The 27,172-nt window shown below is 39.4% G+C and overlaps 1 protein-coding gene across 1 annotated transcript in view; it reads left to right on the top strand.

Moving 5' to 3' along the window:
• The window catches only part of jph3b (junctophilin 3b), a 135,509-nt gene that overhangs the window by 97,194 nt on the left and 11,143 nt on the right, over nt 1-27,172 (top strand). Inside the window, exon 4 of the mRNA XM_059993011.1 lies at nt 16,960-17,084. Coding sequence (XP_059848994.1) covers nt 16,960-17,084 — 125 coding nt within the window. The remainder of the gene's footprint in view (nt 1-16,959; nt 17,085-27,172) is intronic.

Here is a 27,172-nt window from a genome sequence, read left to right on the forward strand (position 1 = left end):
CTGAAATTATCTCCTGAGCTCGCTTGGTGAATAAATATTACTTCCCCCACTTGAAGTAACATTTATTATTTTTTACCGGCAAAATTAATCTTTGGCTTTAATAAAGGATTTTGCTTTCATTGTATCTAGTTCAGAAAGAAATAGGTTACACTTGAAAACATGTCATCTGAAGTGGTTGAATTCAGTGAGTCCAGAGTGCTGGTTGGAGGATGACATGCCATCCTTTGAGATTTATGGGAGCAGCATAAGAGAGCAGAGGCAGAGAAGTGGGAGCATGTTATACATTACGTTACGATATAGTGAGCTGCGTCCATTCAAATACCAACAAGTCTGCCTGGTGTCAGTGGTCGCATAACCAGAACTTGTGATATGCACCATCCACACCTGCTCAGTGTTCTACATGAACTGGATTGGGGTAAACGTGACAAAGGAATCTAAGGGAAGGGCAATGTACCAAGGGTATTAGCAGAATGTCAATTGCACACAAGTTTGAAGGTTCGCAGGCTGGGCTTTTCTAAATCAGTAGTAATACATTCAAAATTGCTGGAGGAACTCAGCAGGCCAGGCAGCATCTATGGAAAAGAGTAGTCGACGTTTCAGGCTGAGACCCTTCCATCTACCAAACTAGTTTAAATAGTCCTGAGCAGCATTAGTGAACTTCCTGGCTGGGATATTGGTTCCCCTCCATTTTTAGTGCAGTCCATCCATTTTGTTCGGGTTATGACAACCCCAGAAGGGATTCCAAAGATTCAAGAGCCTGAAACCCTGTCTCTGGCACCTGTTCCTCAGCCACTCATTCATCTGTGCTGTTCTCTTCCTGCCACGACACTAGGAAAGACTCATACACCTCTTCCCTCTTCCTACCTCTGTCACTGGTGTCAGTGTGCACCATGAGCTCTGGTTGCTCACCCTCCACTTGCAATCAGTCTGACACAACCTGGGCCCTAGCAGCTGGGAAGCAACACACCATCCTGTGCCATGAAGTTTAGCTTTGTTCCCTGTTAAAGAAAATGAGTCAATCAGGCTCTGTTCAAGGATTTGTGAGGATTGTATTTTTCTGCCCACCTCTTGGCCTTCACTTCCCAGTACAGTGTAATGATAACTGCGGAAGGTCCAGGCAACTAGTGGACAAGGTCATTCTGGCCCTCAGGGTTCCTCTCTATATACCACAATGAAGATACCCTGCTGTGATTTGCAGAGAGGATTGGCTATTTTGCCTTTATTGCTTTGTACATCATCCATGGGGCTTCACGGTAGCGTAGCAGTTAATGCGATGCTATTATAGCTTTGATTTCCTCCTGCAGTCCAAAACAAATGGCTAGCAGGTTAATTGGTCATTGTAAATTGTCCCATGAATAGGCTAGTGTTAAACCAGTGGCACAGCTCGAAGGGCCAGAAGGGCCTATTCCATTCTGTGTCTCTCAATAAATAAATACAAATAGTATGCTGGTGCCTATAGCACCTGAGATCCTTATTTATTTGTGAAATAATATAACATTATACATTGATACATCACAAAGAAGGCACTCCAGTGGCTCTGCTTTATTAGGTGTTTGAGGAGATTTGGTATGACAAAGACTTGCAAATTTCTATGTATGGTGTATGGTCTTCCTAAAACTTTAAACTTATTTATTTTGAAATCAAATAAATTTCAATATTACATGCTATGCCTCTTACAGTATAATTCAGAATAATGTTGTGGTGTGAGGTTTTGTTTACATTTTTGTGGAGTTGAAGGTAATCATCTTTCTTTCTAAAGAGGTAATGCATTGTTTTGGTGATGTGGTGCCTGTTACTTCTGTTGTAGAGTGACACTTGATATTGCTGTCGATCCATTGATTTCTCAGTTCTGTTGCAGGTGAGAGGTAGATACCGTTCCAGCTAACCCACTGTCCCGTCGTGGTGTCAATAATATATGACTTGTGGTGTCAAGTCTATTCGTAATCTGGAATCCACTGAAGTTTTCTGAACTGTAATCCTGTCCATGCATAGTTTGTTCTCTCAACAGTTTGGACAATGAATTGATGTGATTTTTGTTCTCTAATTTCCTTTTCTTTGAGCTTTTGTCTTTCTGCAGAGGATATATTTTGCTCAGTAGATTTGTACTTTCTGCCATGTGTTAGCTCAGCTGGTGATTTCACATTAATTTTAAATGATGTAGGTGTGGGTCTTTATGTTTATGTATTTGATGTGAATACTTGTCTGTATGAAACTCTATCCTCTTGGGTAGCATGAGGGTGAAATTGCAATAATGGGCCCAAATCACTTCGCAGACTCTCTCAGTTATCTAGTGATGAAGAGGATTCCATTGTCATACATCAGTTTCTCAGGAATTATTCGAGAAAATGACATCAGAACACTGTGGTTGCTAGAAGTATGGAAATAAAAAGAGATTGTAATGGCAAGTGAGGTACTATTTGAAGAGCTTCAATTAGAGTTTGAACTGCGTTGGAAACTGGCTGTCAAGTCTTTCATCCTGATGAATGGAAATTTGCAGCTAAAATTTGTTTCAACAATGAGGCATCATTCTTGGTTAAGTATGAAAAAATCAGCTCCCTTGATATAACATTGCCCAAATTGCTTTTATAGTGGATTCTGGTTAAGTGGGACACATCAGGATAGTACATTTGGTCCCAATTAGATGAAGTTTCAAGGAAGTAGTTAAAAAAATATAAAAAAGATAAACTACAGTTTAATTGAGTAAAAAATTACGTATTTAAATGAAATACAATGCAAGTTAGAACACTACCAATACTACTACAGTACTATAAAACTGAATTCTTAATAATTTTCAATGAAGTATACTGTGTTCTTTTGATTGGCTGTAAATAAACAAAGCCAGTGTAGCGTAGATAATGGACTGCCTTCATACAATGCTTTCGACAATTGTATCCTCCAAATCTTCATTTTCCTTGTAACCTTCAGAATGATTGTTGATACCTTCAAATTCTTCATAGTTCTTAACTTTTTGAAGTAGTGAAATCATTTTGTTTTGACTCCCGGCTGTTTTTGGTATCTCCAAGCCTGAATGCTTGAAATACAATGAAGAAAACAGTTCTGAATTGCCTTACTGCTTATTTCTTGTCAACTAGCAGTGACAAAAATCACTGCTGTTTGAACACAAGCACACACAGCCAACACTATTTAAAAACTGTTCGCTCTAAGCATAGTGTTTTAGCAGCCATACCGGTGCATGTATCTGATGCTAATTAGAAGCTGTTCGGCAACAGACTCCTGTCCCAATTAACCAGCATAGTGTCTCAAATAAATGAAGGGAATCCCATCTATTTTCTCGATTAGTCTTTGTTCTTTAAGAGTTGTTCCCATATAGCAGCTGCTCCAATTAACTGGTGGCCCAATTAGATAAATCCATTGTATTCCCTTATGCCCAGTTGCCATCATGTCCTCTTTTTATTTCTATAGTTCTGAATGTTTATGCTATTTTCTGTGTTTTTCTAAATGGTAATCAATATACAGCTAAGCTAGATTTGGTTTCATTTCTTTCTGTGTTAGAGGGGATTGAAAACTGGTTGTACCATTGAAAACAGAGCTTGGATAAATGGGTCCTTTTCAGGCTGGAAGGAAGTAACTAGCTGAACAATACAGGGATCAGTTCTTGTTCACTGTTTATATATATGACCTAGAAGAAAGAAAGGCAGAAGAATTCCAGATTTGCTGATGGTACAAAAATAGGTGGGAAGGGCATGTTGTAATCAGGAAATCATGATTCTGTGTTTTAAATAAGTGGGCAAATGACTGGTAAATAGCGTTTAATGTGGGGAGGTGTGAGGTCATGCACTTTCAAAGGCAGAGAGACTGCAAGAGTGTGATGTACAGAAAGATCCAAGTGTTCTTGTGCACATAGCACACAAAAAAACCCAGCTCCAACAAGAGGTCAGGAAGCAAATGGCATTTTGGCTTGCATTTCTATGAAGAGGGAGTATAAAAGTAGAGAGGTTTTACTGCAATTGTTGATGCGGTCTCACAGAATACGATATGGACTTTTAGTCCCCTTACCTAAGAAAATGTATTGTATCATTGGCATCGTCCAAAGGAGTTTCACCAGGCTAATTCCCAAGGTGACAAGGCTATCTGTGAAAAGAAGCTAAATAATTTGGGGCCTGTTTTCCTTTGAACTTAGAGGAATAAGGGGTGACCTTATTGAAACATATCATGAACCAAGGGGGCTTGATGGAGTAGATGTTGGGATGTTTACTCTAGTGTTAGAAACTCGAACATAATTACAGGTCCCTCCCAGATTATGAATGTCTGACCTGTGGACACCCCACGTATATGAATAAGAGTTTGGACACCAGTGGAATGGATTTGTCGAGTACCTTTGTCCATCTGGAAAAAAACAGGATTTACCATTGGCAAACTATTTTAATTACAATCCCCATTCCCATTCTGACATATCAGTCCATGGCCCCCTCTAATGCCACAATGAGGCCCCTCTCAGGGTGGAGGAGCAACACTTCATATTCCATCTGGGTAGCATCCAAGCTGATGGCATGAACATTTATTTCCCCAACCGCGAATAATTTTTCACCTTCCCCCTTCCCTCTTCTTCAATTCCCCACACTGACTCCCATCTTCTAGTTTGTGCATCCTCCCCTCCCCTACCTTCTTATTCTGGCCTCTTTCCAGTCCTGATGAAGGGTCTTGGCCCAAATTAATAAAAATGTTTAATCATTTCCATTGATACTGCCTGACCTGTTGAATTCCCCCAGCATTCTGTGTGTGCTTCTCTGGATTTGCCAGTTGCTGAGCGTTTGCACGCATCTTCTGCTGGGTGGGGCAGGGCGCTTTCACGTGCCTTCTCTCACCTCCCCCCCCCCCGACCCTGACCCACCCCACCAACCTGCAACCCTACTACAAAGACCAAAGGTTGGGTTGAGACAGGCAGAACTGGGAACACTGAGTAGACCCACTCACTCTCTCACTGAGTCGGTGAGGCTTGTTGGCAATCACTCCTCGCTCACCTGTTCAATCTCCTGTTACAGCTGTTTCTGTGAGCCTCGCCCACACTGGTTTTCTTCATTTCTGTTACACTGGTTACACTGGTTTTCTTCATTTCTTACTAACGGCAGTTTGGCTTACAAACAGTTCTTTGAAACAGAACCTTGTACCAGATCAGGGGTCAGTCATTTAAAACTGAGTTACGTAGAAGTTTCTTCACACAGAGAGTGATGGATCTTTGAAATTCTCTGCCCCCGCCGGTGGTGGATGCTGGGTCAATAGAAGTATTTAAGTTGGAAGAAGATTCATATTGATAGATTAAGGGGTAGTAGAAATGCTGCAGAAGAGAAGACCAGCATAGGTCAGGCTGGACTGAAAGTGTGAACAGCCTTCTCCTCCTACTGTTTTCTTGTATTGTGTTATTTTATTTCTTTTGGTTTCTCAGACCCAGAATGGAAGATCCCTCAGTTCAGTGACCTTTACACTGTCTGACTCGATCCCTTGAAGTTGTGGAATTTTGCCCGACAATCCAGGCAAACATTTTCTAACCTTAGAAACTTCACAAAATGCAAAGGGGCGCATCAGTGCTGGACATAAAGTTTTTCTGACTAATCCTGCCTTTAGATCCAGAGCCTTGCAGGCCACAGCTCTTCAAGTTCATATCCAGAAATTGTTTAAATGTGATGAGAGTTTCTACTTTCACCATGCTTTTAGGTAGCGAGTCCCTCACCCCTACCACCTTCTATATGAGTTTCCTTGTGTTTCTTTAACCTTCCAATTACTTTAAAATGGGATTTTGCCTTCTCTGTTGAGGGAAGTAGATTCCTGCTTTTTACATTGTCCAGGTCCCTCATGATTTTATACAACTGAACTGTTCCATCAAAGTAAATGCCAGCATATTCCTTTCTTTTCTCATAGGTACAATATTCTTGGTAATTTTTTTGTAAATCCCCACCACATCCCCTGCTAGTATTAACACGTCTTTCCTGCAAAGTGGTAAGAAGTTGGGATATAGTTCCTACTCTTACTTTATGCCTCAGCTATAAAAGGAGAGCATCCTTTGTACCTTTATTGACCTGTCATGGTACCACTGAGGAATTGACAACACATGCTCCTAGGAGCCTTTGTTCCTGTACACCACTAACATGCTCCTATTTATTGTATATTCCCTTGCCTTTCTGCACAGCCACTAATGCATTACCTCACACTTCTCCGGAAATTAATTCCACTTGCTATTTTTCTGACCAGACCAACTATATATTACTGCGTTCTAAAGCTATACACATGGTCAATTTTTTGTATCTGACGTTTTCCTGCACATTTACATTTTTCAATTTCAGGCAAGATCATCTGATATCAACTGAATATGATTTATTACTGTACGTGCTCCTGTATCTAGTTTTAGCTTGAGCTTTGACAGTGGAGATGGATGCATGGAGAGAGCACTCCGAGCACGTTGTAGAGCCTGTGCAGGGATCACATTGGAGAATGGTGAGGTGTGGGAAGAAAGGAGGAGGTGGGAGGGGTGGGATGGGAAGGATTCGGTAGACAAAAAACAATAAGTTGTGGAAAAGTGTCTGTGGAAGGATAGTGAAGTGGAGGTAACTGAAGAGAAAGGAAAGAGGGGTAAGTCAGGTGAGTAGAAATAAGGTGGAAAAGGGTGTGGTCAAGTTTGTTTAAAGGAGTAGATAATGAGCCGTATAGATGGGAGAAGGAAGAAGAGAAGGAATAGATAAGGTGTGGAGAGGGGCAGGAAGAGGAAAATGAGTAGAAAGGGAGAGGGTAGAGCAAGATAAGGGAAAGGAGGGTGCATTGGACTGGGATGTGAAGGAAAGGGAAAGGGGAGTACAGTGATTAATGAATGTGGAGGGGATAGGAGAGAGACTGAAATGGAGGAAGAAATTGAGGGGTTGGAGCATGAAATATGAAAGGAATAGAGCACGAAAAAGGGGATGGAAGGAGGGATTGAGGAGAAAATGAGAGAATGAGGGAGGGGCTTAATGCTGAGAGGAGCAATTGGAGTGAAATAGGAGGGAATGGAGATGGAAGTTTGCAATTTGGGTTTTGTTGGGGAGGTTATGGATCTGGAGAGTTACGATTTCAGAGGAAGCAAGCTTGAGGCAGAGTGAAGAAAATGGGAAAAGATGGAAGGAGGAGGAGAGAGCTTTGGCAAATTAGTCTCCATAAATCAAAGTATTGAGTACTCTGTGCAGTTCTGCTCACTCACCTGGGGAAAGCACAGAGAAAGTTTACAAGGATGTTGCTGAATCTTGAGGACCTGAGCTCTGGTGAAAGGTTAGGACTTTATTGCCCGGAGCTTGAAGAATGAGGGGAGGTTTGATAGAGGTATACAAGCTTATGAGGGGTATAGATAGGGTAAATGCAAGCAGGCTTTTTCCACTGAGTTTGGCTGAGACTAGAACTAGAGTTGTGCATTAAGGGTGAAAGGTGACATGTTTAAGTCAAGCATGAGAGGGAACTTCTTCACTTAGAGAGTGGGGAGTCTCCGGAATCAGCTGTTGGTGGAGGTGGTGGATACCGGTTCAGTTTCAACATTTAAGAGACATTTGGATAGGTATGTGGATGGGAGAAGTATGGAGGCCAGTGGTCTGGGGATAAATTAATAGCTCAGCAAGGACAAGATGGGTCAAAGGACTGTTACTGTGCTGTAGTGTTCTGTGACTCTATGACATTGATCCCCATGCCATGGAGCCTTACCATTAACAAGTAGGGAACCCCTGTTCTGTGACTTTTAAAAGGAAGGCTGATTGAGAAGAGAAGAAAGTTGGCACTTGACAGTAAAGACTATGATAAGAGATGTTAGGGCCAATATGATTGTTCAGCAATTCACTTGGGGACTCCAATTTCTGGAACAAATGGCCTGAATGGCAAAGTATTAATGGAGGAAATGACAGGTTGCCCCTGTATGACACACCTTTGCCAAGAACCCAAGTTAACTCCTGACAGACCTACTTCATCGACAGTCATTTTGGAATGTCTTGTCCCTTCCTTAATCAAACAGGGACATGCCTGAATAAAAAAGACCAGCTTCTACTGAAGGGCAGAGCATTCTCCAGGAGCTGAGCTCCAGTAACAAAACTACAGGAAATCAAAGAAATCTTTATTTTTACCCGAAGCAGCCAAAGGTTGAACTGAGAGGTCCAATAGATATAGACATCAACAGCAAAGTACATATTAGCAAACGGAGGAATCAGAGTCCAGTCATGTTGTTTCGTTAAGGATCCATACAGACAAATTCTGATTAGATTACCATGCTTGAGACCATCCATACAACTCCCGGTTTCAGTAGTGGTCAAGACAGGACAACTTTTAAGTTTGCCACTGTTTCAGAATAATCACTGCAATTGGAGCAACTTGTCATAATATGCAACCAATCATTAGCCTGCAGCAATGGGTCGAGTGGAAACTCTTATCTGAAGGACCCATGAGACAAGACTTATTGTAGTAATCAGTTTATCAAAAACTTGACAGATCTATGTTGTCACACTGAGCACCATTTCAAATGCCACACAGATTAGACTGCCAACATCTTGACTTTTACTATTGTGGCAAAAGGAGATAATGAAAACTACAGACCATTGCTATTATTGCAGTCAAACACAGATGCAAGCTAGAGAATCCAAATTGTTGGTGTCTGCATTGTTAGTTGCAGAGTGATGAAGAAAGAACCAACTAGGGACACCAGCCATTCCACTGAAGTATTCCACTTGGCTCTTGAGCACATACCATGAGTGATTTTACTTACATTTACATTGACTTTTAACTGGGTCATTGGCACACAGATAAATGCAAGTAAATACGATGCTCTATCTAGTTAGTTATCTGGATTTGTCTCTGGATTTTTATGCAATTATTGTCAACACAGACTTCCAATCAATTATGAGTTGCATTCAAAGAAAGACAGCAGATATTCCCTTTGCCTCTTGGGTGCTGTGAGGAAATCTGTTGCTGAGAGAATAAACGACACGAAAAAGCACATAATTTAAGTAACTATCAAAGGTATCATGTCCTGACACTGATAACTTTGTGCATAAACCAGAAAACTCACTTTACCCCGTAACAATTCCATGTCAGTGAAGGCAGGAAACTCATATTGTTGAACCGAAGGATTATCAATGTAAAAGGAATGGTTCCAGCCTGCTCAACGAGTAAAATGTAGTCTACTTAATATTTCAGTAACATTTGAGTAATATTGTAAATATATTGTTTGATTAAACATTTGTTTACATAATTCATTATGGGTTATATGTACACCACAACATCATGTGTGAGAGCCTTACTAAAGTAAAATGAAGCATGCACAATTATACCCGGGCGCCCATTATTTTTTCTTTTGATTAGCTTCTGTAGTTACAAAACATAGCAGTGGCGACAAGGAAATTTTTAAATGAACCCCAGATATCTGGTTGAAGCACAGCACATTTTTTTTTCTTTGGAAGGGGAGAGAGACGGTTGAATTTTAAAAAAAGGCAGAAGATGGACAAAGTTCACAGGTTCATACACAGTGAGTACTGATAATAAACAAATAAATAACAGAAATGTCTGGAAAAAATAGATGCATTTGATTGCATAACAGATAACTAGGTGATATATACTGAATGAATTCAGCAGTATTTAGAAGCAAATGAAGTAGCCAATGAAAAATGAGCGCCAGTTTTGCTGAGGGTAATAGTTTGCTTGGAAGTTTAAGTGCTCCAACCAAACCAGCTTAAATGAACTTTGCTGATATAATGAATGGAATGCAGGAACATTGTAATGTTGACTCAGGTTCATGGGTCCTGCAAGTGAGACAGGAAATACACTGACTTCAAATTTAAGTGTATTAATCATTTATTTACAAACAGTAAAGATCTGGCCAAACATTCATGTTCCCCAAGTTACAGACACAATAAAGCTGAATATTCAACAAACATAAGTTCAACAAATAAACTTAGCTAAAGGTGCACGCAGAGCATACCTTCCCAATGGCCATGTGCACCACTTGCCTTAAACCAAAGAGAGAAGAGACGGAACCTCCCACACATGGTCCCTATACTGTATATCCAGGATATTTGAAACTAGACACCAGGCAGCTAATGGGAAAAGCCGTTGCAGTTTCTAAACTAACCAATCACGATGGAAGCAACATTCAACAATCAGAATAAGGCATGCCCCCCACTGGACAAACATTTAGAACCAAAACCACTGTTGATTGCAGAACGCTTTAGGTTTAATAAACAGAATCAAAAGGAAGGAGAGTCCATTTCAGCTTACAGGACTGAATTGAAGAGATTGTTGAAGATTGTCAGTTCAGTGATGGGCTTAAAGGTGCACTGAGAGATCAGTTAGTTTGCAGAATCTTACAAGAAAGCATTCAAAAATGGGTCCTAACTGAAGAACAATTCACCTTTAAAAGAGCAGTTGAAATCAATAGAAAGAACAGCAAGAGGCATAACTGAGTTGCAGTCAGGAATGAAGTGAGCGTGAACAAAATTGCAATGCTTAAACAGAAACCTGTCTGGCTGAACAAATTGTGTTACCTTTGTGGCAGGGGCTCACATACACCAGATCAGTTCAGGTTTTAAGGTGAAACACAGTTAATAAGACAAAGTAGGACACATACAAAGAGCAAAAGGAGCACTAATCTGCATGCTGTTGATGAAAACTCTGATAATGATGGGAGTGACACAGGACTGAGTAGCCTTGAGATTTACAATGAGAAAACTGACAAGAGATAAGCAATATGGCTTTCACCGGAAGTGAACACAAATTAATTAAAATGGAATTGGACACTGGCTCAGCTGTTTCAGTCATTCCAGAAAATGATTTTTTACTGAAGACAGCAGATATCCAACTAAAAACTTCTACTAGAGAAAAGGTAACTCCTGTGGGATTGGCATATGTAATATTGAAATGCAATGACCAACAAGCTACATTGGGCTTGTAAGGGATAAAATGATAAGGGTCAGCATTGTGGGGCCATGATTGGCTGGGATATTTACAACTGGATTAGAGATCCATTCATCATTTGCATTCCTCATCCTCTGCAATGGAGTCAACCGAAAGTGAATTAAGAAAGGTACTAGATGATGCCATAGCAGAGTTCAAGGATGGCATTAAAACTCAAACATATCAAGGGTAAAATAATGTTAAATGAAAATACCACATCCAAGTTTTACAACACCTGTCCATTACCATCTGTGATAAAGTAGCCAGTGAGCTAGATCGCATGGAGACTGAAGGAATTTTTTCCAAGGTTGAGTGGGGTCCATAGTCCAGTGCTCCCAGTAGCCAAGTGTCTATCAGGATCTGTGATAATTTTAAGGCCACCATCAACCCAGTACTGAAAGTAGATCCATACTTTCTGCACAGAGTAGAGGATACCTTTGCAAACCTTCCTGGAGAGAAACACTTAAGCAAAGTGGACTTAGCTGAGACCTACTTACAGATGGAGAGGGAAGAAGAGTCTAAAGTGTTTCTCTGCATATACACTCAGAAAGGGCTTTATTGCTGTAATAAGCTTAAATTTGGAGTAGCGTCTGCACCTACTCTCTAACAGAAAGCTATGGCCCAGGCACTCAAGGTTATCTAGATGTCATCATTGTTACCAGTGAGGATGACAAGAAACATCTCCAAGTTTTCAAGACAATGTTTAAAAGATTGGAAGATTATGGGCTCAGAGCATAATATAACAAGTGTGAATTCTTTAAACCAGGCATCACCTACTCTGGTCACACCATTGATGCACTAGGACTACACAAGTGTGCTGAGAAAATTCAAGCAGTGGTGGATGCCCCAAAGCCAAAGTGTGTGTCACTGTTGTGGTCCTTTTTAGGATTTGTCAATTACTATAACAGGTCCCTGCCCAATCTGCTGAATGTGCTCCACCCCTTGAGTTCATTACTACAGATTGGGAAGAAATGGCATTGGTCAAAGCAGTGCAAGTGTCAGACACTAATCACACATTTTGATCCACATTGTCAGAACATGCACCAGAGACTTTAGCTCCCCCACTTTTACCAGGGCCAGGATGAACTTACCCTCGACGGGGTTTGCCTTATGTGGGGATTGAGAGTTCTACTATCCAAGCTGAGAGCTAAAATGTTGGAAGCACTGCAAGCCGGTCATTTAGACATGGGCAAAATGAAAGCGTTGGCTTGAAGCTTTGTCCGGTGGCCTTGGATGGATCAACGGATTGAGCAGCTTGCCATGCACTGTTTGAGATGCCAAGAGTAGTGCCTCTCCATCACTGGGTATGGCCTGCATCCCAATAATCTCCTGTACAGCCTCACACACTGCTCATGTGTTGAGAAGCCTCTTCTCAAGTACTGGTGTTCCAGAATATTTAATCAGTGACGATTGACCACAGTTTATTGCGGAACAGTTTTGGTCATTCCTGAAAATGAATGGAATAAGACATTTTACAGCTGCACTGTACCACCCAGCTACAAGTGGCTTGGTGGAAAGATTTGTGCAGAGTCTAAAGAATGCCCTGCAAGCAATGTCAGTAGAACACACTATACTGACACTGAATCAGAAACTCCACCTTACGTATCGTAATGCAGCACACTCTGTTCCCGGGACACTTGCTGTGTTCACACTTAGATGTCCTCAAGCTCAGTCTCAGAAGGAGTGTAGAGTACAAACAGCTGAGACAAAATGAGGCCTCCTCAAACAAGGAAGATCAATGTTTCACTCCTCGACAGGCAGTCCTGGTGAGGGGCTACAGAGGTGATCAAAGGGATTAAGGACAGAACTGGGCCCTCTCTTACACAGTGGAGATGTGTCAGATGTCATCTGGGGATGGCACATCGATTAGTTGAGGAGAGCAGAATCAATTGTTGGAAAAAGTAAGGTGCCCAGAGCTGTTAGACGCACTTCCTGCAGTCCCAGAGTCAGTTCCCACATCCACCACAGAGGAGGCCCCAGAACCTAACATTGTTTCACAGCCACAGTTCTCACCTGCCAAGCAGAGTGACCCACCCCCCCCATTAAGAAAGACACAAGTTGAAAGTTCAAAATACATTTAATGTATACATTATACACCCTTGAGAATCACCTCCTTACTGGCAGCCACCAAACAAAGAAACCTAAAAGAACCATTTTTAAAAAAGACCCAGTGTTCAGAGAGAAATAAAAGCAAATCATGCAAGTAACAAAGGCAAGCAAATAGCATTCAGATTGGTTGCTCAGGAAAGAGGTCCACAAGTCCTAAGTACAACACAGAGCCGAGCAAACATTGCAGAGTAACGAGCTAAACCGGCCCTCCGTCACCTTGGGCCTGACACCCTGACCTTTTCAATCTGGCCCAGCGCTTAAATCGTCAGCCAAACATCGGGTTCAGTTGCTTCGAAACGCTATCACAAGAGTAAGAAAAGCTCCACAGCAATTAAATCTTTATGCCTGAATAGGATCTTTTAAAATTTGCTATGCTGTGGATATCAATGTGGTATTTGTATTATATAATATACTTTCCAGATTGAGTTGGAGTTTATAGCTAAGCAGGGAGGTGAGTAGTGTTTCTAATACTTGAGTAATATTGTATACATATTGTTTGATTAAGCATTCTTTGTTTACATAATCATTCTGGATTGTATGTTCATGAAGTCCGTACATGTGAATGGCATACGTCATTATGCCCCCATGTCATAAGTGAGCTCCTTACTAAATAGAGTATAACCTAGTGCACACAGGGGCTCCCATGACTTTCTTTCAATCAGTTTTTGGAGTTACGAAACATTACATGAATGAACAATAAATTTACACCAGCAAGGACAACTATAATATGCGACACTCCATATTTCAGGAGCTTCCCTTGTCGCTCCATTCACCCCGTTCAATGGTGATGCCAGAATGAGTTAAGCAAAATATTTTAATGAACGTTAATCACAGATCAGGAACACCATTAATTATGAACAGATATTAAACCATGTACCATGCATTGGCCCTATGGGATAGTCTTCCAGCTGGTATTTAAACTCTAGTATTAGATACTGCCATCATTTTCACCTGATTACAGATACACTGCTGGCAGATCACTTCCTTTCTTTTGGGTAGTCATAAGGGGTCATGGTGAATGCTGATGAGTAACTTTGGTATTGGAAGGACTGGCCGGCTCGTGCAATGTCTTGGGCTGAGGGGTTGCACTTACCTGGCTGTTGGGAATGTGGGGGAATTGCCTGAGAACCAGTTTTGGAGGGAAAGGTTAGGGAGGAGACTGTCCATCTAGCAGGGTGTGTGACTGCTGTAACCCGGTTTGCATAAGTCCCATCAAAACCTTTTGATCTTTGCCAATGAAGACAATCAATTCAGACATCTTGTTCTCTAATGGCTACATGGTGCTCTAAGACATTAACCCTCTTCTCTTACAGAACATCAATCTGGTACCAGGTAGCAGCAATTCATTCCTGGGTGGAGTAGTCTGAGACTCCACTGAGGCACAAAAACATTGCACAGGCTTCACCTCCACTTAAAAGTAAACAGATAGCCTGCTGAATCAGCTGCTGCCTTGTTCTTGAACATCCACCCTGCTTGGCACTGGGGTGCAGACCATTTCGCCTCAAGCTCCATAATAAAATAATCATTTACTGTATGTCACTAAGTGTATAACTAAATGATCCAGAGAAGCATAAAGACGATACAAAGAAAACATTTTGGAGGACTATGACTATAGTTGCAGACATGCAGTATTTGTGTCTGGTTTGCTGTACAGTTAATACACATCCTAAATTACTAATATAATTAATTTTTTTTCTGAAAGTAATCTTTTTATTGGTATGAATTAATACATACAACTTACTGAAGCATTGTCTTCACTTCCTGCTCCCTAGTTAGTTATCAAAGCATTTTATATTTATCTTATTTGTTTCAGATCGCGAATTCTAAGAGTTTTCAGAAGGCTTTGTATTAATATTAGTATTAACATTTATTTAATATACAGCCATAAAAACAGAATTTTCAGCAGGTTCATCAACACCAGTGTAAAGAGAAACGAGTTACTATTTCAGGTTGAAGACCTGGTCATCACCTGTCCTCCATATCCCAGTTCTGACAAAGGGATTTCTGTCTGTTTTATTGTCACAGATGCTGACTAACCTGCTGAATGCTTCAAACACATTTTGTTTTTACTTCAGATTTCCAGTACAAATAGTTTTTGGATTTTCTTTCAAATCATTGTTTATGATTAGTCTGTTAGGTAACGTGGCATGATGTGTTTTATTTTCAGAAAAATAATGAACATTATTCCAATAATTCATCAGATCTTTATAAAGGTATAAAGATCTTTATATAACTATTATAGAAGTAATCTGTATAGATTAGTAGGTAAGTATCAAGAAACTGGAAAAATCAATTATTTTATTTCATTGCTGGGGATGCTTCTGAAGTTTATTGTAATTATGAGTATTTTTTTCTCTCATGAAGTACAATTTAGAAAAAGGTTATAAGTTATTTTATTGCAATTTTAGTTCCTTGAGTGGAGTAAAGGAGATACAGTATTCTATCATTTGCCACAAATTGAAGCTGAGGTTGTCCTCTCCGCCTCTTCGTGATTCCTAAGCAAACATTAATGATTTATGGTGAAATAATGAGCACAGAAGTTTCAGCTGGTGTTTGTTAAAAAAATCAATAAAGTCTCTTGTGATGACTTTAAAGTAAAGGACAGCTTTGTTTCAACAAAGTTTGATTAATTCAATTGTTGAATGTTCAAAATTAATTTGAACATGCAAATTAATTTACTCCTTGCAGAAAAAGATTCTTCCCATTATTCCTTTTTACAACTCATTCTTTTATACAAATGTTAGTATAAAATTTAAAAAAAAACATTAGTAATTACTTCAAATAAAGAGCAAAGAAAAGCTTAACTCCAATTCATTTGATTGGTAATACAAACATCAATCTGCACTTCTCTAATTGTTAAAGTAGCAAATAACAGGCACTTCACAATGGAAGTAAAGGGGGAACATACCACTCCATGGAGGGAATAATTTTCAGAAGACTGATATGAGATTTTTAAGAGGTGGAAGGTGAGGAGGTGAAATTTCGGAAGATAGTACGCAAGAGTAAGGTGAAGAAAGCAGTACGAACCTTGACAGGACGAAAGGAAATAATCAGGAGGAAAAATCCTGCTTGTTATCCAGGTCTTGGTGTGGGCTGACTTGGACTGCTTCATTTCTGGAAGAATCGTGAGGGCATCTGTTATCCCATTCTTGATGTAATTAGAAAGGGATGAACTCTGTAGAAGCATTTGTGAATGGTTGGCCGAAGGATTTTATTGAGAGGCCCTTGTGTAAAGTTTAGAGACAGAGAGTTAGCCTCTGATGAACGTGATGAAACAGGGCTAGTCAGAGAATTAGAGTGTGATTTAGGACTCAGGAGGTTTGAACTAAACCATAGGAAGATATTTAAATATAGCTGAGTAATTTAAAATTGACTGTGTTGGTGGAGAGTGAGCTAACATATATCATTTAGGCCCATGAATAATAAGCGACTGGAACTAAACTAGATATAGGAAGCAAATCGTTAACACAAGAGATTCTGCAGATGCTGGAAATCTCAGAGTCCAGAGACCCTTCATCAGGAATGGAAAGGAAAGAACCAGAAAAGAGAATCATTGATAAAGAGATACATAGAGAAAAAAATAAAATCAAACATTCAATCAACAATTGTGTGCAATAAATATAGTACAGCAAAATAAACTTGAACATAGGAATTAGATCTCAAAGTGGTCATCGGATAACAAAGGAAGGTGATTGCAATGCAACTTTAATGTTTACAAGAAGTAAACTAAAAAGGAGTTTATTATTACAAAGGTAGAATATCTCAGCTCCCTTAGTATTGAGGATAGAAATGAGAGGAATTACAATCAAATGAGTAATGTATTACGTTCAATATGGGGGATTGAACATTATAGACTTATCACAATGGTGCTGTAATTTTACAAATTGAAGGGTGTGTTTGTCGTTACTGTAAAAGACCTGTAATTCTTCACATTCCTTACAGGACATCTCATGCCAGGTCAAAATCGGAGCTTGCTGATACAGCTGCTCAAAAAGCTCAGGATGAGGCGCAGCTTGCCAGGGTCACTGCCAAAGAGTTCTCACCGTCCACACAACAACCAGGCAATGGTCAGTATATTAAATGGTGCTTGGCTTAACTAATGGTCTGTTAGCTATTATCTATGGCAATGAGAATGGATGTCAGATTCAGGCAAGCTCTTTGCAAATCTTAGTGCTCAGAGGTTGGTTCAGTAACATAGGTGGGATTTCGTGAATAGTGCCAAGAAAACCGTATGACATGCTAATGCCACATAATGGAAGCCTGTTTTAACATTTTCTAAAAAGTATACCTTGATTTTGTAATAACACTTCATTCCTCAGAGAAGGTAACATTCATTTTGCATTCAAGATACTATATTCTTAAAAAGCAGCCATGTTGATATGAACTAATTTGTTAATCGTCAGTTGAAATTTGCAGCCCTTTAGAAGAAATGTAGAAAAGAAAACAAACATGAAAAAGTGTCACCTGTGCCTCATCTATATCATTCCTTTTTCCATGTTAGTGGGTTCAAATCCTATTCAGGGACTCAAGTTCAAAAAGTTGGACCCAGAATTCAGTTCTGAGGGACTGCTATACTGTCCTATGATGCTGTCTTTAAAATGAAATGTCAAAGCAAGGCCTCACGTGTTCTCAGATGGACAAAGATGTTGCCATGGCAATATTTGAAAGAAGACCAGGTGAACTGGTCAATTTTTCTCCCTCAGCCTCTATCAGAGAAGCAGATTATCTGGTCAATATCACATTGCTATTTATGTGACCTTATTGAGCGTAAAATGGCTGTACATTTCCTATATTATAGTGTCTAACCTTTTTTTGCTGTTAATATTTGGAATGTACCATTAAAAATGTCACATCAGCACAAAACTTAATGACTTTTTATCTTTTCATGTTTGACATTGCTGTTACTGTATGGTGAAGTCAACCTTCGGAAATTTGATTGTTTATTGCTAGAATGTGATCATTTGTTGGGGAGTTGAATATGAAAGTATGGAGGTCATGCCTCAGTAACGTTTGGCATTGATGAGATCACACAAGATTCTGTGTACAGTATTGGTCTTATAAACTTTTCCTGGGTTTCCAGCCGGGTACAGGTATTGATTTTAACAATTTTAACTCTATATCGAGGTTAAAATCGATACCTGCACCTGGTTGGAAGCCTGAGAAGACTTTATTTGACATAAATGCCAGGAAAGAACTAGATCATTTTTTCAATATTGGTCTTATTTACTGAAGGTTGTATATGCACTGGAAACGTTACAAAGGAGATTTGTTTCACTAATAAGTAAAAAGGTCAATTTGTCTTGGGTAGGCGAGCCTTGTAGTTGCTAGAGATCACAAGCATGAGAAGTAATTTGATTCAAACATTAAAGAACCTGAGAGCCCTAACCTAATGGATGTGGATAGGATCTTCCCCTTTGTATGCAAGTTTGGAACAAGGGGTCACCATTTAAAAGTAGAACATAGAATACAGAAAACAGCACAGAAACAGGCACTTCAGCCCATGATGTTGTGCCAAACTAATGAAATCTAACTAATCTAATCCCTGCTGTCTGCACCTTGTCCTTATCCCTCCATTCACTGTGTATCCGTGTGCCATTTAAACTCTTACATCATATCTGCATCCTTAACTGTGCCTTCCAGACACCTGCCATTTGCTGTAATAAAGCATGCTCTGCTCATTTCCTTTGAACTTTCACCTCTCACCTTAAAGCAATTAGACATTTTGACACTGAGAAAAGGGCACTGGCTATCTATCTATGTCTCCTCTTAGCCCCTATCACTCCAGAGAAAACAACCCTTGATTGTCCAATTTCTCCTATCGCGCATGCCCTCTAATCTAGGCAGCGGAACGTGCGGCTAATTGAAGCAGCAGTACTGAATTTGGAAAGGACATCTTTCCCAATGGATTTGGCTAAAGTGAATAAAGTATTAATCTTAAACACATCTGCAGATGCTGGAAATCCAGAACAATACACATAAAATGCAGGAGGATCTCAATAGGTCTGCCAGAATCTATGGAAATGAATAAGCAGTTAACGTTTCCAGCCACAGCCCTTTATGAGGACTGGAAAGCAAGGGGGAAGATGCCAGATTAGAAGGTTGGGGAGGGGAAGGAGGAGAAGCCATAAAGGTGATAGGTGAAGGCAAGCAAGTGGGGGAGATGAAGTAAGTTACTGGATAGTCGGAAGGGGGGAAAGGGGAAGGGGGGAAATTAGCAGAAGTTGGAGAAATCGATGTTCATGCCATCAGGTTGGACACTACCTGGAAGGACTATGAGGTGTTGCTCCTCCACCCTGAGAGTGGCCTCATTGTGCCAGAAGAGGAGACCAGCATATCAGAACAGGAATGGGGATAGGAATTAAAATGACTGACAAAGCAGTCTCACAATCTAGATATTACCAATGGAGAGGAGGCCGCGTCGGGAGCACCACTGGATACGATAGGTGACCCCAACAGATTTGCAGGTGAGGTGTTGCCTCACCTGGAAGGACTGTGTGGGACCATGAGTGGAGGTGAATGGGCAGGTGCAGGGATAAATCCCAGGAGGGAGATTAATGGGGAAGGATGAATGGACAAAGGGATCACGGAATGAGCGAAACCCTGTGGAAAGTAGAAAGTGGGGGAGGGAGGGAGAAGGTAAAGATGCGTTTGGTGGTAGGATCCCATTGAAGATGGTGGAAGTTGTGGAGAATGATGTGTTGGATGTAGAGGCCCATGGGGTGGTAACTGAGGACAAGAAGTACTTTTAATCTCTATAAGAGGAGGTATTAATAAAGTCCTGGTAGATCTCTCCTACACCCTCTCCGAACTCCCCAGATCCAGAGCTTCATAAATCTGAAACATAAATCCCTGAGTCTCAAAGTCATTGCCTCAACCAGTAAAGGCAGCATGGGATATACCCTCTCTACTACCCTATCAACTCGCTATGGACTTGGACTCCAAGAACCCTCTGTATATTAGTGCTTCTAATGGTCCTGCATTGGATCTCCCAATGTTCAGCACTTCACACTCGACCGGACTACATTCAATCTAATTTTTCTGTGTCCATATCTGCAAATGCTATATCTTGCTGCATCCCATGGCAATGTTTTGCACTGTCCACAACACCATCAATCTTTATACCATCAGCAAAATTACTAACTCTCCCATCTAGATGCATCACAAATAGCAGAGTTCCCAGTATGGAACATCATTAGTCAAGGACCTCCAGCCAGAATATGACCTATTGACCGCTATGAGCAAGCAAATTCTGAATCCAAATGGCCAAGTCACCATGGATCCCAGATAGAGAAAAGAAAAAATATTTTCTCTGAGCGTTATAATTCTTTGGAACTTTATTCCTTTCAGGGCAGTGGAAAAATATTTTTTTTTAATTTTTGAGGGTGAAGTACTAGACTAATAAGGAAGGAGACAAAATGTTACCATGGGCAGATGGAATAGTGAGTTGAGATGACAATCAAGTCAGCCGTGGTCCTACTAAAAGGAGGACAAGGCTCAAGGAACTGAATGGTTGAACCCTGCTCCTAATTCATATGATGGATTATAAAAATGTGATTGTTGGAAACCTGAAAAATGTACTCATCATGTCAGGTAGTCTGTGCACATTTTTGGTGCTTTAGTTTGGAAGTGTAGTCAAATACTTTAAATAACTAGTTAAATCATAATTACATACCATATCCAACCCATGAGCTATTTTATAATAATAATCATTGAACCATTTCATTTCCTTTCTCATCTACTTCTGTATTTTCATTTTAACTCCTCCTCCTGTTTATTTCCTTTAAGTTCTGTTTCCTTTTTTGTTTTTGTCACCTCCTTCTTTCCTCTTGTTTCCTTATACTTTTCTTGACAAAGGTACTTGGATATTTACTAGAAATTGCATGATGTTAACATGTTTGTGGACCTAATTAGCGCAATAAAATCAGCCAAGATAGTCATGCTTATGGAACTGAATGTATCTCTTAAGCAAATAATAAAAGTCAATAAACTTCTTCATGGTGCTCTTTAAATTTGGTTACTGTTGATGCAACCTACAAAATTAGAATAAATAACTTTCAAGTCATGTTGACGCAGTATTTACTCCTCTGTGACATTACCTAGATAAATACATGGCATTTGTTTCCAGAATTAGAATCTGAAATTAGTAAAGTTACTCCTCTTCAGTTTATTCAGCAAAGGAATGGGTATAACTTGCACTTTGATAACATGAATGCAAAAACAACTCTGTAATCCAGTAACAATGACCAAATGAAAAATGCTCCATCGCTTTGTTCAGTGCAAGAGTTCTAGGTATTTCTTATGTGATCGTTTGCCAAATATTTCACAGCATTTTTCCCTCTAAGTTCTTGTTAACATGAGTCACATATGCATTTACAATTTTCTTCTTGTGTTTCTCATAAATTCTATTGTCGATAACATTTTCCACATGTCTGTTATCAATCAAAATATCAACAGATTCTTCCTTGACATTCTTGAACGTGAACACATTCTTAAAATATTCTCACATTTACAAACAGATAGACTGAATTTTCTTGGGAAATGCCAGAAGTTCAGTAAATGTCAGGAAATTGCTCTTTGGTTCAAAGCAGCTTTGCTAGAAATACTAGGAATAGTTTTTAGCTTGTAAGGCCACTTGAGTTTGCATCAATTTCTTCTTTAATACTTCACTGGTAATTACATGGCTAAGATAAGAACATACAGATTGTAGTCCTGAGTATATTTAATAACTCAGCATCACAGTTCTCAGGGACAGAAAATTCCAAACCCTTTAAGAGAAGAAATTCCCCAATTCAATCTTAAGTGGCCTGGTTCTTATCTATAAGCTGTGTCCCTTAGGTTTAGATTCACCCTCTGCAGAGAAAACATCCTCTCAGCCTCTGTCTGTGTCAGGTCCCCTTGGAATCTTATGTTTTTCAATAAGTTCACCTGCCATTCACTTTCTCTCATCTTTCAAGAATTGGCTGATTGATGATCTATTCAAGGCACACCCAGCCAATATGTAAACACCCACAGCTAGAAGGTCCAAGACATCATTGTACGGTTGCAAGCTTCAAAATTTTATGAACAGTTGTAAATTACTCCTTGTATTTTAATTCATCATTAGAAATATATTTCAATAACATAATCCATAAAACAGTTTTTCTTCTGAAGCTGGAATCCCATTTAAATTCTATAGAAACCCATGGCAGACAAAATGAATCCTGCAAATTGGTATTAGTATTGGAACTGGGGCGCCACATTAGCGCAGCAGTCAGTGGAAAACTTTACAGCATGGGGCTTACGAGTTCAGAGTGCAATTCTGGCATTCTCTGTAAGAAATTCTGTACATTCCTCATGTGGGCACGTGGGTTTTCTCCAGTTGCTCTGGTTTTCTCCCACAGTCGAAAGACGTACTGGTTGGTAGGTTAATTGGTCATTATGGATTGTTCTGGGATTAGGTTAGGGTTAAAATTGGTGGGTCGCTGGGCAGCATGGTTCAGTGGGTCAGAAGAGCCTAATATCGTAAGTACATAAGAACATAAGAAATAGGAGCAGGAGTCGGCCATCTGGCCTGTTGAGCCTGCTCCACCATTCAATAAGATCATGGCTGATCTGACCATGGACTCATCTCCACCTACCTGCCTTTTCACTATAACCCTTAATTCCCCTACTATGCAAAAATCTATCCAGCCTTGTCTTAAATATATTCACTGAGGCAGCCTGCTCTGCTTCATTGGGCAGAGAATTCCAAGATTCACCACTCTTTGGGAAAAGCAGTTCCTTCCCATCTCTATCCTAAATCTACTCCCCTAAATTTTGAAGCTATGCCCTCTAGTTCTAGTCTGACCTACCAATGGAAACAACTTTCCTGCTTCTATTTTATCTATCCCTTTCAGAATTTAATATGTTTCTATAAGATCTCCTCTCATTCTTCTGAATTCCAGTGAGTACAGTCCCAGGTGACTCAATCTCTCCTCATAGTCTAGCCTCCTCATCTCTGGAATCAACCTGGTGAACCTCCTCTGCACCACCTCCAAAGCCAGTATATCCTTCCTCAAGTAAGGAGACCAGAACTGCACACAGAACTCCGGGTGTGGCCTCTCCAGTACCCTGTATAGTTGCAGCATGACCTCCCTGCTCTTAAGTTCAATCCCTCTAACGATGATGACCAGTCCTGTGCTGTATCTCTATCTAAAGACGTACATACGCACAAACATAAATAAATAAATCAATAAGTCGTTGGGAAAGTCCATTATTATTGCCTAATAGATCAAATGCAAATTCATATTTGAACTTTTACCGGTCATTATCGTTTCACTGTTGAGACATTTAACAATGCTTAAGGATTAATTTAACCTCCATTACTTGTGGCATCATTGGAATGTTTAAGGAGAACATTAATTATATCATGCTGGGATTATTCCAGTTTTTTTCTACATATGCATGAATTAAATATTAGCATATTTGATCTTACCAAATTGGAAGTAACTTTGCCAGCTAGTGATAACCCTTGAAATATCGCTGATAATGAAATGAAACAAATAAGGCCAACCACCATTTCTTCTTTTCCCATTTGTTGTCCTCTATTTTCAACAGCATAGTTTACCATCTAAAGAGCACTACCTTCAGGAAAATTCCATGGCATTTTTCAAGGTTTATGACATAATTTGCAATGCTGTTTCACACGCTATATTACAACAAAAAATATTCATAACTTTTCTGATCTGTCTTCTTTCTTAATCAAATACAGATTTACCTAAGTATTTTCAAATATTTAATGTTATCTCTTATTTAAAAAAAACAGTAAATCCAAATAAAAGGATTATAAAGTAAAACAAATTTTTACGCTAATCTTTAAGGATGTGACATCTTAAACTTGGAAAAAAATAACATACTTGTTAGAGAAAAACACTTCCAAAGCTTGCAACCCAACACAGAGTGAAAAACCCCATGGCCTTAATGTCATGTTGTGAAACTAATACTAAGCTGGAGAATTGTGCTTTATCTTGAGTTACTCAATTCAAATCATTCTTTTTCTAGTTGCCAAAAACCTTAAACATGAAGTTGCAACATTTTAAAATAATAATTCAGAATTCATAAATTAAAAGCTCTATTTTTGAAGATGGTGTATAAACAATTTTTATTACAACCACATGCTCAAGATTGGAATTTCAATCATCCATGGCATCTATTTCCTAAATAACTACTCTAAAATAGCATATGCAATAATGCTGGAGGAATTCAGCAGGTCAGGCCATGGAAATGAGCTAACAGTTGATGCTTTGGGCCGAGATTCTACTTCAGGACTGGAAAGGAAGTGGGAAGACACCAGGATGAAAAGGTGAGGGAAGGAGAAGAAGGATAGCTGGAAGGTGATAGGTGAAGCCAGGCAGATGGGAAAGGTAGAGGAAGGAGTCTGTTAGGAGAGGAGAGTAAACCATAGGAGAAAGGGAAAGAGGGAGGGGCACCAGTGGGAGGTAACAGACAGGTGGAAAGAGGTAAGAGGCCAGATAGTTACCACTTTATGAAGTTTGATTAATGAGATGATCCAATCATGCCACTAGTCACTTCCTTGTGCTGTACCACACAATTAAAAGAATGTAAGCTATACTCTATAGCAATTGAAGATTAATCATTTTAATGCAATTCAATTCTAAATACTAAAGTAAAGAATATTTCATTATTAATAGTAAAACCATCTAAAATTATACCTTTCCAAACAAGAACCCATTAGATTCCACCAAACTGTGTGCAGATTTATTCTGTTGCGAATTTGTAGTGACATTTTTCCCAGCCTAAATCTAAAGCAATTCATAATAGTTCACAATAACTGTTTACCCAAACCAACACTAAAGTGTTCCCTCACTCTTGTGGCATAATCCCGGTAGATTTTGGAAAGTGTTGTGTGGTGTCCGTTTTTGAACACTTAATATCTGATCTGTCCTTTAGCTGCCATATTTATTGGGTAACCTAGTTAAATTTGTGGTTGTTAGTGACGTCCAGGATACCGATGGCATGGCTCTCAACCAAGCCAATGCCGTTGAATGTCAGGCTCTGGTGGTTAGACTCCCTTTTTCTTGGAGTTACTCCTGAATACAAACGTTGTGCAGATTTTTCACCAGATAAAACTTTTTCAAAAATGTTCTTCATCAGCTTGGTTCTGATTCTGCTGTTCTACAGTCCCAGAGGAATTAATTCCTTATTTATTGTCATACGGAGATACTGATCATCTATTGTTCAGTGTCAGCATTTGGATTATACTGCTGACTACATGAAAACACTGATTGTTGCTTGCAACCTGCCGATCACATCATCCAAGTCAGCAAGTTTTTACCAAATGCTTCTCTATATGTTGTTTCAAGATTTCAGTGTAAGGTTTGAATATCTAACCTCATCAGATTTATGTTATACATCTCCAATTATGACTCTATCAATATTATATTTATGAACACATTTCACCTTTCTCTTGTATAATTCCCTGTCCATAAATGCATCCTTGAAAATAATTCTGGTAGTGGAATTTTTTTTGTTCTGATAAAGAAGTAATCATTAGTTCCTCTTATCTTCATTGAATGGGAGATTAACATGAACAATTTGTTCAAACATTAATTAGTTTAGAATGCATTCAAATACATAGGGTGTAGACTTAAATAATGTGCTGACTCAACCTACATCCAAGCACATTTTCACCCAGGGAGTGATAGACAAACATCATAAATTAAGAGTGCACTCCTGAATATGCATTATTAAAAATTATCTTCAACACTTATATTGAAGTGATGCTCAAGTGTTCTTTTATGATGGTAAGTTATTCCAGTTTGGTGAAGCAATTTACTCATTTGAGAGCTCCAAATCCAGTCTGTAGCAAAATTTACTTTAGGTAGCACGTAGACAGATATAAAATTGTTGCTAAGAGAAACTTCTGGCAGCCTTGAGAGAGATGTTCCATAAATTCTGAAAGGACTTTTGCAACACATCAGACTGGAACTGTCTGGTGGCAGCAAGCTATCTGTTTTACTTCTACATGCCAAATGTGGACTACAATGTTTGGGCTCCACTAGTGTCAATTTTGCCTGAAATTGTCTTGATACTGAATGGCAAAGCCCTGCTTAGCCTTGCCTAAGGCTATCAAGGAATCAAGCCAGAATTACAACTGTCCATAAATATTGACACAATGGTAAATCATGACCCAAACTCTACTGGTTGGGAAACCAGTTGGTGTCTTTGAATATGTCTGACATCCAGAAATTTTCAAAATTAATTATCATAAAAAAGATTGAAAAGTTTTTAAAAGACAATTAGAAAAATAAAAATTAAATAATTTAAGTTAAAAATTCAAAATTATTAAATTATCTAATACCTAATGTTGTCCCTCTAGCTATTACTCTCCATTGAAATGAAATGAATTGTTTCTCTGCCAGGTCATGCCAGGTTGAACAGACAGTTCCCTCATTGCAAACTTGAGTTTGCTGCTGGACTCCATGAGGGCAAGGATCAACTAGTGAATCCTTGAGCATTTGTATGGGAGCCCTAAACTTCTAGCACATATAGCAAGAAATACCTAAATGCATAAAATACTGGGTAACATTTATCAGAGTAGAAGTCCTCTGGTTAGATAGGTTAATAGGATCAGATAGAGGTGATTACACAATCAATGAAGAATAATGTGGTGCAGATGGCAGGGCATGACCAGCAGGTTAGACTGTTCTAATGGTGAGAAATACTGAGACAATGTCACAAATGAATAGCTTACAGCTGAAAGGACCAGAAGGGCTTGTTAAAATGCCATATCACTACATAAAAATAGAAATTAAAATAAAATCAAGGATCCGTTCTGGTACAGACAAAAAGAATGAGTTGCCCGAGGATGGAGAATTGTTTCTCCTGTTCCAGCGTAGGATATTGAACCTGAAAGGTTAATTCTGTTTGTCTTTCCACAGGTGCTGCCTGTGTTTCCAACAGATTTTCTCTCTATTTCAGGTTTCTTGCATCTGTATTTTTTTGGTAGTTTAGAACTGAATAAGTCCCACCCCTATCCAACAAGGTGACGTGCACTCAGTGGCCATTTTATTAGGTACATACTCTATCTAATAAAGTAGCCACTGATTGTATGTTTGTAGGCTTCTGCTGCTGTTGCCCATCCACCTCAAGGTTGGATGTGTGTTCTTTTGCACAC

This window comes from Hypanus sabinus, chromosome 17 (genome assembly GCF_030144855.1).
Source record: "Hypanus sabinus isolate sHypSab1 chromosome 17, sHypSab1.hap1, whole genome shotgun sequence".
NCBI classification, from domain to species: domain Eukaryota; kingdom Metazoa; phylum Chordata; class Chondrichthyes; order Myliobatiformes; family Dasyatidae; genus Hypanus; species Hypanus sabinus.